Genomic DNA, 18,834 nt, shown 5'->3' with positions numbered 1-18,834 from the left:
CCTGTCATTAATAAACCCTGTCATGAATCAACCCTGTCATTAATAAACCCTGTCATTAATAAACCCTGTCATTAATAAACCCTGTCATTAATAAACCCTGTCATTAATAAACACTGTCATGATCAACCCTGTCATTATCAACCCTGTCATTAATAAACCCTGTCATTAATCAACCCTGTCATTAATAAACCCTGTCATTAATAAACCCTGTCATTAATAAACACTGTCATGATCAACCCTGTCATTATCAACCCTGTCATTAATAAACCCTGTCATTAATCAACCCTGTCATTAATAAACCCTGTCATTAATAAACCCTGTCATTAATAAACACTGTCATGATCAACCCTGTCATTATCAACCCTGTCATTAATAAACCCTGTCATTAATCAACCCTGTCATTAATAAACCCTGTCATTAATAAACCCTGTCATTAATAAACCCTGTCATGAATCAACCCTGTCATTAATAAACCCTGTCATTAATAAACACTGTCATGATCAACCCTGTCATTATCAACCCTGTCATTAATAAACCCTGTCATTAATCAACCCTGTCATTAATCAACCCTGTCATGAATCAACCCTGTCATTAATAAACCCTGTCATTAATAAACCCTGTCATAATCAATCCTGTCATTAATCAACCCTGTCATTAATCAACCCTGTCATTAATCAACCCTGTCATTAATCAACCCTGTCATTATCAACCCTGTCATGATCAACCCTGTCATGAATCAACCCTGTCATTAATCAACCCTGTCATTAATAAACCCTGTCATTAATAAACCCTGTCATTAATAAACCCTGTCATTAATCAACCCTGTCATTAATAAACCCTGTCATGGTCAACCATCATAATGGTTGTTTGCCACGCGGTAGTAGAGAGAACAGTCTATGACTGGGGTGTCTGGGGTCTTTGACAATTTTTTGGCCTTCCTCTGACACCGCCTGGTGTAGAAGTCCTGGATGGCAGGCAGCTTGGTCCCAGTGATTTACTGGGCCATTCGCACTACCCTCTGTCGCGCTTTGCAGTCGGAGGCCAAGCAGTTGCCGTACCAGGCAGTGATGCAGCCAGTCAGGATACTCTCGATGTTGCAGCTGTAGAACCTTTTGAGGATCTGAGGACCCATGCCAAATTTTTTTAGTCTCCTGAGGGGGAATAGGTTTTGTTTATTGCAAAACCAATTAACCCAGTGACCGTCCAATCAACAGACTCTTGGTCCCTCTTAGTATGAAAAACAGTCTCTGTTCGATACATGGGCTAAAATGACCCATTAGTGGTATTTCTGTGCGTTTTGTTGCCAACCTATTTTGCTACCTGACAACTTTACGGGTTTCACTTTTTAATTACCGTTCATATATTTATTTTTTCCTCGACTTTTTCACTCCGGACGCTTTATCTGGACACGATTCGTCAGGACCTCCAACAGCCGAAGCTAAGTAGTAACATTAACATGATGCCTTCTAATTGCAGCCGCTGTGCTCGCCTTACGGCGAGGATAGCTGTACTGCAAGCCCAGCTTCAGACGCAATCGTTAGGCAAGGGTAATTTCAGTGTAGGAAAGGATGAAACAGCGTCTGTGCCACCAGTAAGTACAGATAGTAGTATAAATCCCCTGGCACAGTCCCCGCAGCCGGACAACTTTCTCACGGTTTCTGGTAGGAAATGCTGTAGGAACGCTCAACCGGTGTCGCTCATTCAGCAGACAGAAACTTTCAACCGGTTCTCCCCATTAAGCAGCGGGTCGGTGTCAGAGGCCGAGTCTTCTCTGGTCTCTACTCCTCCCGTTACGGGGTCTGAGACGCCGAAGCTTCCCACCATTAGCTCTGACAAATTGAAAACTCTAGTCATTGGCGACTCCATTACCCGCAGTATTAGACTTAAAGCGAATCATCCAGCGATCATACACTGTTTACCCGGGGCAGGGCTACCGACGTTAAGGCTAATCTGAAGATGGTGCTGGCTAAAGCTAAAACTGGCGAGTGTAGAGAGTATAGAGATATTGTTATCCACGTCGGCACCAACGATGTTAGGATGAAACAGTCAGAGATCACCAAGCGCAACATAGCTTCTGCGTGCATATCAGCTAGAAAGATGTGTCGGCATCGAGTAATTGTCTCTGGCCCCCTCCCAGTTAGGGGGAGTGATGAGCTCTACAGCAGAGTCTCACAACTCAATCGCTGGTTGAAAACTGTTTTCTGCCCCTCCCAAAAGATAGAATTTGTAGATAATTGGCCCTCTTTCTGGGACTCGCCCACAAACAGGACCAAGCCTGACCTGCTGAGGAGTGACGGACTCCATCCTAGCTGGAGGGGTGCTCTCATCTTATCTGCCAACATAGACAGGGCTCTAACTCCTCTAGCTCCACAATGAAATAGGGTGCAGGCCAGGCAGCAGGCTATTAGCCAGCCTGCCAGCATAGTGGAGTCTGCCACTAGCATAGTTAGTGTAGTCAGCTTAGCTATCACCATTGAGACCGTGTCTGTGCCTCGACCTGGGTTGGGCAAAACTAAACATGGCGGTGTTTGCCTTAGCAATCTCACTAGGATAAAGACCACCTCCATTCCTGTCATTACTGAAAGAGATCATGATACCTCACATCTCAAAATAGGGCTACTTAATGTTAGATCCCTTACTTCAAAGGCAATTATAGTCAATGAACTAATCACTGATCATAATCTTGATGTGATTGGCCTGACTGAAACATGGCTTAAGCCTGATGAATTTACTGTGTTAAATGAGGCCTCACCTCCTGGCTACACTAGTGACCATATCCCCCGTGCATCCCGCAAAGGCGGAGGTGTTGCTAACATTTACGATAGCAAATTTCAATTTACAAAAAAGAAAATGACGTTTTCGTCTTTTGAGCTTCTAGTCATGAAATCTATGCAGCCTACTCAATCACTTTTTATAGCTACTGTTTACAGGCCTCCTGGGCCATATACAGCGTTTCTCACTGAGTTCCCTGAATTCCTATCAGACCTTGTAGTCATTGCAGATAATATTCTAATCTTTGGTGACTTTAATATTCACATGGAAAAGTCCACAGACCCACTCCAAAAGGCTTTTGGAGCCATCATCGACTCAGTGGGTTTTGTCCAACATGTCTCTGGACCCACTCACTCTCACAGTCATACGCTGGACCTAGTTTTGTCCCATGGAATAAATGTTGTGGATCTTAATGTTTTTCCTCATAATCCTGGACTATCAGACCACCATTTTATTACGTTTGCAATTGCAACAAATAATCTGCTCAGACCCCAACCAAGGAACATCAAAAGTCGTGCTATAAATTCACAGACAACACAAAGATTCCTTGATGCCCTTCCAGACTCCCTCTGCCTACCCAAGGACGCCAGAGGACAAAAATCCGTTAACCACCTAACTGAGGATCTCAATTTAACCTTGCGCAATACCCTAGATGCAGTTGCACCCCTAAAAACTAAAAAATGTCTCATAAGAAACTAGCTCCATGGTACACAGAAAATACCCGAGCTCTGAAGCAAGCTTCCAGAAAATTGGAACGGAAATGGCGCCACACCAAACTGGAAGTCTTCCGACTAGCTTGGAAGGATGGTACCGTGCAGTACCGAAGAGCCCTTACTGCTGCTCGATCGTCCTATTTTTCTAACTTAATTGAGGAAAATAAGAACAATCCAAAATTCCTTTTGATACTGTGGCAAAGCTAACTAAAAAGCAGCATTCCCCAAGAGAGGATGACTTGCACTTTAGCAGTGATAAATTCATGAACTTCTTTGAGGAAAAGATTATGATTATTAGAAAGCAAATTACGGACTCCTCTTTAAACCTGCGTATTCCTCCAAACCTCAGTTGTCCTGAGTCTGCACAACTCTGCCAGGACCTAGGATCAAGAGAGACGCTCAAGTGTTTTAGTACTATATCTCTTGACACAATGATGAAAATAATCATGGCCTCTAAACCTTCAAGCTGTATACTGGACCCTATTCCAACTAAACTACTGAAAGAGCTGCTTCCTGTGCTTGGCCCTCCTATGTTGAACATAATAAACGGCTCTCTATCCACTGGATGTGTACCAAACTCACTAAAAGTGGCAGTAATAAAGCCTCTCTTGAAAAAGCCAAACCTTGACCCAGAAAATATAAAAAACTATCGGCCTATATCAAATCTTCCATTCCTCTCAAAGATTTTAGAGAAGGCTGTTGCGCAGCAACTCACTGCCTTCCTGAAGACAAACAATGTATATGAAATGCTTCAGTCTGGTTTTAGACCCCATCATAGCACTGAGACGGCACTTGTGAAGGTGGTAAATGACATTTTGATGGCATCGGACCGAGGCTCTGCATCTGTCCTCGTGCTCCTAGACCTTAGTGCTGCTTTTGATACCATCGATCACCACATTCTTTTGGAGAGATTGGAAACCCAAATTGGTCTACACGGACATGTTCTGGCCTGGTTTAGGTCTTATCTGTCGGAAAGATATCAGTTTGTCTCTGTGAATGGTTTGTCCTCTGACAAATCAACTGTACATTTCGGTGTTCCTCAAGGTTCTGTTTTAGGACCACTATTGTTTTCACTATATATTTTACCTCTTGGGGATGTTATTCGAAAACATAATGTAAACTTTCACTGCTATGCGGATGACACACAGCTGTACATTTCAATGAAACACGGTGAAGCACCAAAATTGCCCTCGCTAGAAGCATGTGTTTCAGACATAAGGAAGTGGATGGCTGCAAACTTTCTACTATTAAACTCGGACAAAACAGAGATGCTTGTTCTAGGTCCCAAGAAACAAAGAGATCTTCTGTTGAATCTGACAATTAATCTTAATGGTTGTACAGTCGTCTCAAATAAAACTGTGAAGGACCTCGGCGTTACTCTGGACCCTGATCTCTCTTTTGAAGAACATATCAAGACCATTTCGAGGACAGCTTTTTTCCATCTACGTAACATTGCAAAAATCAGAAACTTTCTGTCCAAAAATGATGCAGAAAAATTAATCCATGCTTTTGTCACTTCTAGGTTAGACTACTGCAATGCTCTATTTTCCGGCTACCCGGATAAAGCACTAAATAAACTTCAGTTAGTGCTAAATACGGCTGCTAGAATCCTGACTAGAACCAAAAAATTTGATCATATTACTCCAGTGCTAGCCTCTCTACACTGGCTTCCTGTCAAAGCAAGGGCTGATTTCAAGGTTTTACTGCTAACCTACAAAGCATTACATGGGCTTGCTCCTACCTACCTCTCTGATTTGGTCCTGCCGTACATACCTATACGTACGCTACGGTCACAAGACGCAGGCCTCCTAATTGTCCCTAGAATTTCTAAGCAAACAGCTGGAGGCAGGGCTTTCTCCTATAGAGCTCCATTTTTATGGAACGGTCTGCCTACCCATGTCAGAGACGCAAACTCGGTCTCAACCTTTAAGTCTTTACTGAAGACTCATCTCTTCAGTGGGTCATATGATTGAGTGTAGTCTGGCCCAGGAGTGGGAAGGTGAACGGAAAGGCTCTGGAGCAACGAACCGCCCTTGCTGTCTCTGCCTGGCCGGTTCCCCTTTTTCCACTGGGATTCTCTGCCTCTAGCCCTGTTACGGGGCTGAGTCACTGGCTTGCTGGGGCTCTCTCGTGCCGTCCCTGGGGGGGTGCGTCACCTGGGTGGGTTGATTCACTGTTGTGGTCGGCCTGTCTGGGTTTCCCCCCTTTGGGTTGTACCGTGTCGGAGATCTTTGTGGGCTATACTCGGCCTTGTCTCAGGATGGTAAGTTGGTGGTTGTAGATTTCCCTCTAGTGGTGTGGGGGCTGTGCTTTGGCAAAGTGGGTGGGGTTATATCCTTCCTGTTTGGCCCTGTCCGGGGGTGTCCTCGGATGGGGCCACAGTGTCTCCTGACCCCTCCTGTCTCAGCCTCCAGTATTTATGCTGCAGTAGTTTATGTGTCGGGGGGCTAGGGTCAGTTTGTTTATCTGGAGTACTTCTCCTGTCCTATTCGGTGTCCTGTGTAAATCTAAGTGTGCGTTCTCTAATTCTCTCCTTCTCTCCTTCTTTCTCTCTCTCGGAGGACCTGAGCCCTAGAACCATGCCCCAGGACTACCTGACATGATGACTCCTTGCTGTCCCCAGTCCACCTGGCCATGCTCCTGCTCCAGTTTCAACTGTTCTGCCTTACTATTATTCAACCATGCTGGTCATTTATGAACATTTGAACATCTTGGCCACGTTCTGTTATAATCTCCACCCGGCACAGCCAGAAGAGGACTGGCCACCCCACATATGCTCTCTCTAATTCTCTCTTTCTTTCTCTCTCTCGGAGGACCTGAGCCCTAGGACCGTGCCCCAGGACTACCTGACATGATGGCTCCTTGCTGTCCCCAGTCCACCTGACTGTGCTGCTGCTCCAGTTTCAACTGTTCTGCCTTATTATTATTTGACCATGCTGGTCATTTATGAACATTTGAACATCTTGGTCATTTTCTGTTATAATCTCTACCCGGCACAGCCAGAAGAGGACTGGCCACCCCACATAGCCCGGTTCCTCTCTAGGTTTCTTCCTAGGTTTTGGCCTTTCTAGGGAGTTTTTCCTAGCCACCGTGCTTTTACACCTGCATTGTTTGCTGTTTGGGGTTTTAGGCTGGGTTTCTGTACAGCACTTTGAGATATCAGCTGATGTACGAAGGGCTATATAAATAAATTTGATTTGATTTGTACAGCCCCGGCGATGAGAATGGGGGCGTGCTCGGTCCTCCTTTTCCTGTAGTCCACAATCATCTCCTTAGTCTTGGTTACGCTGAGGGATCTGTTGTTATTCTGGCACCACCCAGCCAGGTCTCTGACCTCCTCCCTATAGGCTGTCTCATCGTTGTCGGTGATCAGGCTTACCACTGTTTTGTCGTCTGCAAACTTAATGATGGTTTTGGAGTCGTGCCTGGCCACAAGCCCTTAACCAACAATGCAGTTAAGAAAAATACTTGTAAAGTACAAAAAAGTCCCTGGTCTCTGACCTCCTCCCTGTAGGCTTTGTTGTTGTTGTCAGTGATCAGGCCTGATGACACTGTTCAATGATGGCGTTGGAGTCGTGTCTGGTTATGCAGTCATGAGTGAACAGGGAGTACAGGAGAGGGCTGAGCATGCACCCCTGAGGGGCTCCCGTGATGAGGATCAGCGTGGCAGATGTGTTGTTACTTACTCTTACCACCTGGGGCGGCTCATCAAGAAGTCCAGGATCCAGTTGCAGAGGGAGATGTTTAGTCCCAGGTTCCTAAGCTTAAAGATGAGCTTTGAGGGCACTATGGTGTTGAACGCTGAGCTGTAGTCAATGAATAGCATTCTCACGTAGGTGTTCCTTTTGTCCAGGTGGGAAAGGGCAGTGTGGAGTGCAATAAAGATAGCATCATCTGTGGATCTCTTTGGGCGGTATGCAAATTTGAGTGGGTCTAGGGTTTCTTCGATAATGGTGATGATATGAGCCGTTACCAGCCTTTCAAAGCACTTCATGGCTACGTACGTGAGTGCTACGGGTCTGTAGTCATTTAGGCAGGTTGCCTTAGTGTTCTTGGGCACAGAGACTATGGTGGTGTGCTTGAAACATGTTGGTATTACAGACTCAATCAGGGACATGTTGAAAATGTCAGTGAAGACACCTGCCAGTTGGTCACCGCATGCCTGGAGCACACGTCCTTGTAGTCCGTCTGGCCCTGCGGCCTTGTGAATGTTGACCTCTTTAAGGTATTACTCACATCGGCTACGGAGAGCGTGATCACACAGTTGCCTGAAATAGCTCTCATACATGCCTCAGTGTTGCTTGCCTCGAAGCGAGCATAGAAGTGATTTAGCTCGTCTGGTAGGCTCGTGTCTCTGGGCAGCACGTGGCTGTGCTTCCCTTTGTAGTCTGTAATAGTATGCAAGCCCTGCCACATAAGTCCAGCATCGGAGCTGGTGTAGTACAATTTAATTTTAGCAACAGGGTCTATTTAACTCCATGAAGGATGAACTGGCCTCTCGGGAACTGGGAGATGACCTCAAGCCCCTGATAACGATGGAAATCTGGATCGACAACCGCCTTCGAGAATGTGTGAGACAGGGTTTTAAAAAAAATCTTTTTTATTTATTTTTAAATTTTTACCTCCTTTTTCTCCCCAATTTTGTGATATCCAATTGTTAGTAGCTACGATCTTGTCTCATCCGTACAGGCTCGGGAGAGATGAAGGTTGAAAGTCATGCGTCCTCCGATACACAACCCAACCAAGCCGCACTGCTTCTTAACACAGTGCGCACCCAACCCAGAAGCCAATGTGTTGGAGGAAACACCGTGCACCTGGCAACCTTGGTTAGCGTGCATTGCGCACCGGCCCGCCACAGGAGTCGCTGGTGCGCGATGAGACAAGGATATACCTACAGACCAAACCCTCCCTAACCCGGACGACGCTATGCCAATTGTGCGTCGCCCCACGGATCTCCTGGTTGCGGCCGGTTACGACAGAGCCTGGGCGCGAACCCAGAGTCTCTGGTGGCACAGCTGGCGGTGCAGTACAGCACCCTTAACCACTGCGACACCCTTAACCACTGAGCACCCCAAGCCTTCCGACATTACGGAGCCCATGCAGCTGTGACGCACACGCCTGAACCCACAGGAACGTGACAGGCGCATGCGCAAAGGCTGCTGCCTCTACTGCGTAGGTCTTGGCCATCTCCGTGCTACATGCCCAGAGCTGACGGGAAATCTGCCAGGGCTCGCCAGGACAAGGAGAGACCCTGCTTTTTCACCCGGCTACCCAGTCACTGTCTAGGACATCCGTCAGTTCCAGATTCAAGCCTTCGTGGCCACGGATAATGTGTTCATTGATCAAGACTTCAAACGATCAAAATAAAGTCGCACACTCCATATATATAACACACTCCATATATATAACACACTCCATATATATAACACACTCCATATATATAACACACTCCATATATATAACACACTCCATATATATAACACACTCCATATATATAACACACTCCATATATATAACACACTCCATATATATAAACTCCCAGCAATTGAACGGGTATTTACCAATGGTTTCAGCATCACTGTACCTCCCTCAGGGTGATGTCATAATGTCATGAATACTTGAACCAGGTTATGTAGACAAACAAGTGCAATTAGTGACAATAGTAAGGTGTGTGTCATTATTATCATCAACATACATTATTGTTGGACATACAGTGGGGCAAAAAAGTATTTAGTCAGCCACCAATTGTGCAAGTTCTCCCACTTAAAAAGATGAGAGGCCTGTAATTTTCATCATAGGTACACTTCAACTATGACAGACAAAATTAGAAAAAAAAATCCAGAAAATCACATTGTAGGATTTTTAACGAATTTATTTGCAAATTATGGTGGAAAATAAGTATTTGGTCAATAACAAAAGTTGATCTCAATACTTTGTTATATACCCTTTGTTGGCAATGACAGAGGTCAAACGTTTCCTATAAACCTTGTGAAGACTTTCACACACTGTTGCTGGTATTTTGGCCCATTCCTCCATGCAGATCTCCTCTAGAGCAGTGATGTTTTGGGGCTGTTGCTGGGCTGGGCAACACGGACTTTCAACTCCCGTCAAAGATTTTCTATGGGGTTTAGATCTGAAGACTGGCTAGGCCACTCCAGGACCTGTGATGGGATGAAATGGGATTTTAGCTTCTAAAATGTGAGATGTGTGTTTTCATAAGATGGAGTTGCTCAATCAGTGGCTCAGACCCATTCAGACCCTGTGAAGGGACATGGGCTCTAAAACTATTCAAACACACCGTTCTCTCCCTTCCTATATAAGCCCTTTACGACAATAGAACTTCCGGTTCCGGGGATGTAGGACAACGGTCCAACATCAGAATGGTTCAGATTATAACTACAGAACGAAGCCAACATTTGAACTCTTATTCACTACAGAAGTGATACCTCCTAGCCGTTGAGTTAGCAACCGCAGCTAAAAACGCAGGTTAGGAAGGAACAGACAGAGTATCCCGTCTACCACACAACAACGTTACTACAACGTATCCAATTGACCACCAGAGACATTCTTCAGAGGACTCGGTTGGGCAACACGGCCTTCCATCTACCACCAGCTCAGAGTAAATATTTATTGCATTTTCCTTTTCCAAATGGACGGTAAGTTAGAATGCATATGATACTGTATTTACGATAGCACAGCTTCACCTTTGTTTCTCAGTCTTCCCGCTCCTTCACTCAACCCAGTCCCTTTTCCTTTGTTACAAGCTGTCATATCTGTACCGCCCGCTAGGGACATTTTCCTTTATGACGTAATTTGTAATCAAGTTATGATTTAATTATGCATATGTGTAATTCTGTGTGATGAGTTAGGTATTTAGTAAATAAATAATTAAACCCAATTTTGTATTGCTGATTCAAATTGTTAGCCAGGGATTTACTAAGAATTTACAACTTTCAAATGAAACTGAATTAAGGTGACGATTGATATTGACTGCTATTGATGTAAAATATTACTAGGTCTTTAAGAGTTTATTCGGAAGATAACTGCTCTATAAATATTATTTTGTGGTGCCCCGACTCTCTAGTTAATTACATTTACATGATTACCTCAATCAGGTAATAGTAATTACGGAGAAATGATTTTATAGAATAGCATGTCATATCACTTAATCCGGCATAGCCAAAGACACGACAGGATTGAGGTCAGGGCTTTGTGATGGCCACTCCAATACCTTGACTTTGTTGTCCTTAAGCCATTTTGCCACAACTTTGGAAGTATCCTTGGGGTCATTGTCCATTTGGAAGACCCATTTGCGACCAAGCTTTAACTTCCTGTGATGTCTTGAGATGTTGCTTCAATATATCCCACATAATTTCCCTCCCTCATGATGCCCTTTATTTTGTGAAGTGCACCAGTCCCTCCTGCAGCAAAGCACCCCCACAACATGATGCTGCCATCCCCATGCTTCACGGTTAGGATTTTATTCTTAGGCTTGCAAGCCTCCCCCTTTTCCTCCAAACATAATGATGGTCAATATGGCTAAACAGTTCTATTTGTGTGTCATCAGACCAGAGCACATTTTTCCAAAAAGCAGGTTTGTCCCCATGTGGAGTTGCAAACCGTAGTCTTGTCTTTTTTATGGCGGTTCTGGAGCAGTAGCATCTTCCGTCCTGAGCGGTCTTTCAGATTATGTCGATATAGGACTTGTTTTACTGTGGATATAGATACTTTTGTACCTGTTAACTCCAGCATCTTCACAATGTCCTTTGCTGTTGTTCTGGGATTGATTTGCACTTTTCGCACCAAAGTACGTTCATCTCTAGGAGACAGAACGTGTCTCCTTCCTGAGCGGTATGACGGCTGCGTGTTCCCATGGTGTTTATACTTGCATACTATTGTTTGTCGTGATGAACGTGGTACCTTAGGGCGTTTGTAAATTGCTCCCAAGGACGAACCAGACTTGTGGAGGTCTACCATTTTCTTTCTGAGGTCTTGGCTGATTTTTGTTGTTGTTGATTTTCCCATTATGTCAAGCAAAGAGGTACTGAGTTTGAAGGTAGACCTTGAAATACATCCACAGGTACACCTCCAATTGACTCAAATTATGTCAATTAGCCTATCAGAAGCTTCTAAAGATATTATGAATTATAAGTGAAATACACTGTCTGTAAACAATTGCTGGAAAAATACCTGTGTCATGCACACAGTAGATCTTCTAACCGACTTCCCAAAACTATAGTTTGTTAACAAGAAATTTGTGGAGTGGATGAAAAACTAGTTTTAATGACTCCAACCTAAGTGTATGTAAACTTCCGACTTCAACTGTACATACACTTATAAATAATCATACATACATACATATATACCAGTCAAAGTTTGGACACACCTACTCAAGGGTTTTTATTAATTTTTACTACTTTATACATTGTAGAATAAAAGAGAACACATGAAAACTATGAAATAACACATATGGAATCATTTAGTAGCCCAAAAAGTGCGAAACAAATCAAAATGTGGTCCTTCTGTAGCTCAGTTGGTAGAGCATGGCGCTTGTAACGCCAGGGTAGTGGGTTCGATCCCCGGGACCACCCATACGTAGAATGTATGCACACATGACTGTAAGTCGCTTTGGATAAAAGCGTCTGCTAAATGGCATATATTATATTATTATATTAGGGTGAGAGAGAGAACCCCACCAAATACAGGAGTGCCAAGCTTTGGATAAAAGCGTCTGCTAAATGGCATATATTATATTATTATATATTATTATTATATTATTATTATTATTATATTATTATAAAATATTTTTTATATTTGAAATTCTTCAAAGTAACCACCCTTTGTCTTGATGACAGCTTCGCACACTCTTGGCATTCTCTCAACCAGTTTCATGAGGATGTCACCTGGAATGTATTTCAATTAACAGGTGTGCCTTGTTAAAAGTTAATTTGTGGAATGTATTTCCTTCTTACTGCGTTTGAGCCAATCAGTTGTATTGTGACAAGGTAGGGGGGGGGGTATACAGAAGAGAGCTAAATGATAGTCCATCATTACTTTAAGATGTGATATACAGAAGACAGCTAAATCATAGTCCATCATTACTTTAAGATGTGATATACAGAAGACAGCTAAATGATAGTCCATCATTACTTTTAAGATGTGAAGGTCAGTGAAACATTTGAACAACTTAAAGAAAAAGAGAGAAGTCAGAACAAAACCTCTGTATTCTTTCAGGTCCTCTAACACTACACAGCCCATTCAAATAAGAAAAGCTTGATGATGAGTTGGTTATTTGAATCAACTGTGCACTAGAGGGCACAAACCAAACCCTCACCCAGAAAACACATCCACAAACACAATCCTTTATAATACATGCAGGAGGGAAACACTGGAAAGTCAAGACACATTCAGAGTGTCTGGGAACTACTGACCCATCATTAATTGGGCCTTCATCTGTCCTCTGTTCCACTGTTCAGTCTATATCTGTCCTATGTCCTACTGTTCAGCAGCCTACATCTGTCCTATGTCCCACTGCTCAGCCTACATTTGTATCTCCTGTGTGTATTATCTCATGTCTTTTCATGTGTCTTAACTGGGTAAAACTCTTTCCACACTGGGAGCAGTGATGAGGCTTTTCCCCCATGTGCGTCCTCTCATGTCTTCTCAGGTCCCCTAACCAGGCAAAACTCGTTTCACATTGGGAGCAGTGGTATGGCTTCTCCCTTGTATGCAGTATCTTATGCTCTTTCAGACTTCCTAACTGGGTAAATCGCTTTCCACACTGGGAGCAGTAGTAAGGCTTCCCTCCTGTGTGATGTATCTCATGTATTTTCAAGCTCCCTAACACGGTAAAACTCTTTCCGCAAAGGGAGCAGTGATAAGGCTTCTCCGCTGTGTGCAAAGTCTTGTGGCCTTTCAGGTCCCACAACTGGTTAAAACCCTTTCCACAGTGGGAGCAGTGGTACGGCTTTTCTCCTGTATGTATTCTCTCATGCCGCTTCAAGTTTCCTAACTGGTTAAAACCTTTTTCACACTTGGAGCAGTGGTATGGCTTTTCTCCTGTATGTATTCTCTCGTGTGTTTTCAGGTCCCCTAACTGGTTAAAACCCTTTCCACAGTGGGAGCATTGGAAAGGCTTCTCCCCTGTGTGTATTCTCTCATGTCGTTTCAGACACCTTAACTGGTTAAACATCATTCCACAGTGGGAGCAGTGGTGTCGTCTTGCTGGTTTGGACGTCTCTGGTTTCTCCGAGTCTGGTCTTTCTCCTGCCAAAGACAGAGTGTTTATTTAAATAGAGACCTGAATGAAACCTCCACAACTATCTTGCAAGGAGGTTGAATTCAAATCAGATCCCTCAATATTATTATTTGACCCTGCTGGTCACCTATGACCGTTTGAACATCTTGGCCATGTAGTGTTATAATCTCCACCTGGCACAGCCAGAAGAGGACTGGCCACCCCTCAGAGACTGGTTCCTCTCTAGGTTTCTTCCTAGGTTCCGGCCTTTCTAGGGAGTTTTTCTAGCCACCGTGCTTCTACATCTGCATTGCTTGCTGTTTGGGGTTTTAGGCTGGGTTTCTGTATAGCATTTTGTGACATCGGCTGATGTAAAAAGGGCTTTAGAAATAAATGTGATTGAATAACCTGAGGCCAGATTACAAAAAAAATCTAATTAAAAAAAATATTGGTGTAATTTGAATAAGTAGGAGTAATTTTTTACTTTTCCAAAAGCTGAAGGTTGACTGAAAATGACTTGCATTGCTACAGGAAGGACGAGAGGAATCATGGCATTGACAAACTATATTTAGTGGAGCCAAATCGTTTTGCCCATTCCAACTCATGTGGAGCTGTGACAGTAATGAGCTGTGTAGTAGCCCTATCTGTGGTAGTAATGAGCTGTGTAGTAGCCCTATCTGTGGTAGTAATGAGCTGTGTAGTAGCCCTATGTGGTTATCTGTGGTAGTAATGAGCTGTGTAGTAGCCCTATCTGTGGTAGTAATGAGCTGTGTAGTAGCCCTATGTGGTTATCTGTGGTAGTAATGAGCTGTGTAGTAGCCCTATGTGGTTATCTGTGGTAGTAATGAGCTGTGTAGTATCCCTATCTGTGGTAGTAATGAGCTGTGTAGTAGCCCTATGTGGTTATCTGTGGTAGTAATGAGCTGTGTAGTAGCCCTATGTGGTTATCTGTGGTAGTAATGAGCTGTGTAGTAGCCCTATGTGGTTATCTGGGGTAGTAATGACCTGTGTAGTAGCCCTATGTGGTTATCTGGGGTAGTAATGAGCTGTGTAGTAGCCCTATGTGGTTATCTGGGGTAGTAATGAGCTGTGTAGTAGCCCTATGTGGTTATCTGTGGTAGTAATGAGCTGTGTAGTAGCCCTATGTGGTTATCTGTGGTAGTAATGAGCTGTGTAGTATCCCTATGTGGTTATCTGTGGTAGTAATGAGCTGTGTAGTAGCCCTATGTGGTTATCTGTGGTAGTAATGAGCTGTGTAGTAGCCCTATGTGGTTATCTGTGGTAGTAATGAGCTGTGTAGTATCCCTATCTGTGGTAGTAATGAGCTGTGTAGTAGCCCTATGTGGTTATCTGTGGTAGTAATGAGCTGTGTAGTATCCCTATCTGTGGTAGTAATGAGCTGTGTAGTAGCCCTATGTGGTTATCTGTGGTAGTAATGAGCTGTGTAGTAGCCCTATGTGGTTATCTGTGGTAGTAATGAGCTGTGTAGTAGCCCTATGTGGTTATCTGTGGTAGTAATGAGCTGTGTAGTAGCCCTATGTGGTTATCTGTGGTAGTAATGAGCTGTGTAGTAGCCCTATGTGGTTATCTGTGGTAGTAATGAGCTGTGTAGTAGCCCTATCTGTGGTAGTAATGAGCTGTGTAGTAGCCCTATCTGATTATCTAATAGACCAACAACGTCTTTGCCTTTCACTCCTCATTGAATTTTCCCATCTTGGTATTGTTTTCTCAATCTCACTTCTTGTGAGATTTGTCATTCTGAATATATATATATATATTTATGTGTGTTTGACAAATAGCATAGAATCAGACTTTCCAAAATTATTCACATTTTAAAAGCTGCAACATTAGGATTTTAAACACTTCATTAGAACAGTTTGGAAAATACTCGTCATAACTTGAATTTTTGTCTTAATGCTGTTATGATATTTAAATTAGTGGGTTTTTTTTTGTCTTTTGGTTCCAATTGGGGGCGGGGCTTGCATGCATAATTTCTGTCTTGATAACGCTTTGTTATAAAGGTTTGTTCAAATTTCTCATGTGATTTTTTTATATCTTGCTATTGTTCCTTCTCTCTCTCATTATTACTTGAGGGTTCCCATGTTTTAGGTTATTCAGAAACAACGTCTAACTTTCTGATAAAGCCTAGAACCCTGTTAGATGTATTCATTGTTTGATCATGAAATTGATCACGAGAAATCTAACCGGCATTAAACTGAGTGTCTTAATAGACCAAGTCGTATCACCGCCCCCAGGTGGTGAAGGTAGGAAACAACATATCCACTCCGCTGAGCCTCAACACTGGATCAAATGGAGAGAAAATAGAACGTGTGAGCAATAAGACACCCGAGTGTCCACTATAAAAATAGACTTCAACTATTGGCCCAGATCATCCAATGTTCAACAGAGAAAATAATAATTTCTGATTGGATATTTTGCACTCTTTTATACAGACCCCTTGACTTTTTCCACATTGTGTTACATTACAGCCTTGTTCTAAAAAGGATTACATTTATTTTACTCCGATTTTTATTCTACACACAATACCCCACAATGACAAAGCGAAAACAGGTTTGTATACATCTTTGCAAATCTGGAACTGATTTACATAAGTATTCAGACCCTTTACTCAGTACTTATAATAATAATATATAATAATAATAATAAACTTGATGAAGCAGACTCACTCTACCCCTGATACAAAGGTCATTTTTGTTAAATTCGGCAGGTAGCCCACAGTGGGGCTGTTAGATCATTGGACCAGTAACCGAAAGGTTGCAAGATCAAATCCCTGAGCAGACAAGGTCAAAATCTGTCGTTCTGCCACTGAACAAGGCAGTTAACCCACTGTTCCTAGGCCGCCATTGAAAATAGCACTTTGTTCTTAACTGACTAAAAACAACTTAACGCACTAAAAAGGTGCGAAAATGAACTAAACGATTTGGTATCTTTTTGATTATGGAAGATTGAATAAGCGTACGTGAAACTGTTTGCTTGGAATAATTTGTAGCTGTCGTTTCTATCTGCGCATTAGAGAACCCCCGACTCAGTTTCCCTCCCAGAAAACACGCGCTACCGTAAAGTGTTGTCTACCCACTTCAGGCAGAAACAGATGCATGGGTGGCTTGACCACCTTTTGCGAATTATGGCTCATTTGACCAAATCAAATTGATTTATATAGCTCTTCTTACATCAGCTGATATCTCAAAGTGATGTACAGAAACCCAGCATAAAACCCCAAACAGCAAGCAATGCAGGTGTAGAAGCACGAAGCACTTGACCGCAGTCTTTAACACTGCACATTAGTTCAATAGTTAAAACAACTACAGAGTTTGTTCCACTGTTTTTAAAACAGCACTTACTGGTGTTAATCAGATCTCCAGTCTCCTCCAATGTGACAGTAATCTCCCCCTCCTTCATTCCCTCTTTCACTCTTAAAGATTCTTCCTCTTCTTTCACTTCTTCCTCTTTCAATGTAAATTCTTCCTCTTTAACTGTAACAGCCTCACCCTCTACTTCTTGTTTAACTGTAACAGCCTCCTCTTCCTCCTCCTCTTTCACGGGGGCTTCTTTCTCCTCTTCTTTAGCAGGGAGGGAGTAGCTTAGTGAGCTCATGGTCGAGGATGTTAGAAAGCTAGCTAGCATTTGCCTAATGTTACCTAGCTAGATAGCTAACAGCGTAAATAGTAAATTAAATAGAGTAATTAGTAAATACGCAGACAGTGTGTTTAAAACACTGAGGTTAATGTACACAAAAATGGCCGAAAGGCATCAATGTTTTAGTTTTATGTTGGCTAGCACGCTACCGAGGTGGATGAATTGTTGTTGTTGAAAAAACATCCCGTCCCGTACATTATACGTCACGCTAGAAGCATCACCTGAAAAACTCATCGCCATCTGCTGACTGGAGTGGGTAACGCAGTTGAACAAAAACAATATTCTGGAAAACGTTTAAAAAATAATTGTTAAATAATAATGGTTAAATAACCAGTTCTCTTAGTTCTTACATATATTAATTTACTCTACGCAAATGTAGAGGCTGAATAGGGATTTGTACATTATGAATAAACCCTGTTAGGAATCAAATAAATCAAATGTATTTATAAAGCCCTTCGTACATTTACATTTACATTTAAGTCATTTAGCAGACGCTCTTATCCAGAGCGACTTACAAATTGGACATCAGCTGATATCTCAAAGTGCTGTACAGAAACCCAGCCTAAAACCCCAAACAGCAAGCAATGCAGGTGTAGAAGCACGGTGGCTAGGAAAAACTCCCTAGAAAGGCCAAAACCTAGGAAGAAACCTAGAGAGGAACCAGGCTATGTGGGGTGGCCAGTCCTCTTCTGGCTGTGCCGGGTGGAGATTATAACAGAACATGGCCAAGATGTTCAAATGTTCATAAATGACCAGCATGGTCCAATAATAGTAAGGCAGAACAGTTTAAATTGGAGCAGCAGCATGGCCAGGTGGACTGGGGACAGCAAGGAGTCATCATGTCAGGTAGTCCTGGGGCATGGTCCTAGGGCTCAGGTCCTCCGGGAGAGAGAAAGAGAGAATTAGAGAGAGCACACTGAAATTCACACAGGACACCGAATAGGACAGGAGAAGTACTCCAGATATAACAAACTGACCCTAGCCCCCCGACACAAACTACTGCAGCATAAATACTGGAGGCTGAGACAGGAGGGGTCAGGAGACACTGTGGCCCCATCTGAGGAATCAACCCTGTTAGCTTAACCCCAACCTTAACCCCAACCCCTAGCCTAGCTAATGTTAGCCATAACAAATAGAAATTCGTAACATATCATACGAAATGGAGTGTCTCGGCTTTACACGTAATTTCAATGAAAATTACAATTGAACCAAAGTGGAATAGACGTTGAATTGACGTCTGTGCCCAGTGGGTTGCTAGTTATAAATATCTTTGATAGTCTAGTGTCTGGCTACCAAAGCAAGCCAACTAGCAACTAGTAAAATAAATATGACATTAAATGGGACAACCAGCCATATCCGAGAGAAGTGCGTCTAAAACACAGCGGCAGATATGCACAGAAAGCGCTGTAACCATTTCCTGCAGTCATTCATGCTGCAATTATTTATTTATTTAAA

General features: G+C 43.0%; 1 protein-coding gene across 2 annotated transcripts; it reads right to left on the bottom strand.

Annotated features, from left to right (window-relative positions):
- Positions 1 to 9,597: 9,597 nt before the first annotated feature.
- On the bottom strand, positions 9,598 to 17,912 carry LOC124020189 (zinc finger protein 239-like). Of its 2 annotated transcripts, XM_046335522.1 has the most exons (3): positions 17,085 to 17,912; positions 13,661 to 13,751; positions 9,598 to 9,646 (listed from the first exon to the last, which is right to left on the bottom strand). In XM_046335522.1, exons 1-3 carry the CDS (start codon positions 17,365 to 17,367, stop codon positions 9,613 to 9,615), a joined length of 408 nt encoding a protein of 135 aa, XP_046191478.1. In that variant the 5' UTR covers positions 17,368 to 17,912; the 3' UTR covers positions 9,598 to 9,612. The 2 variants fall into 2 exon arrangements, with proteins under 2 accessions (XP_046191478.1, XP_046191477.1); XM_046335521.1 differs by lacking the exon at positions 9,598 to 9,646 and having other exon boundaries at positions 12,560 to 13,751.
- Positions 17,913 to 18,834: the final 922 nt, after the last annotated feature.

Source organism: Oncorhynchus gorbuscha, unplaced genomic scaffold, assembly GCF_021184085.1.
Source record: "Oncorhynchus gorbuscha isolate QuinsamMale2020 ecotype Even-year unplaced genomic scaffold, OgorEven_v1.0 Un_scaffold_766, whole genome shotgun sequence".
Taxonomy (NCBI): domain Eukaryota; kingdom Metazoa; phylum Chordata; class Actinopteri; order Salmoniformes; family Salmonidae; genus Oncorhynchus; species Oncorhynchus gorbuscha.
This window is presented reverse-complemented; position numbering and strand designations above follow the sequence as displayed.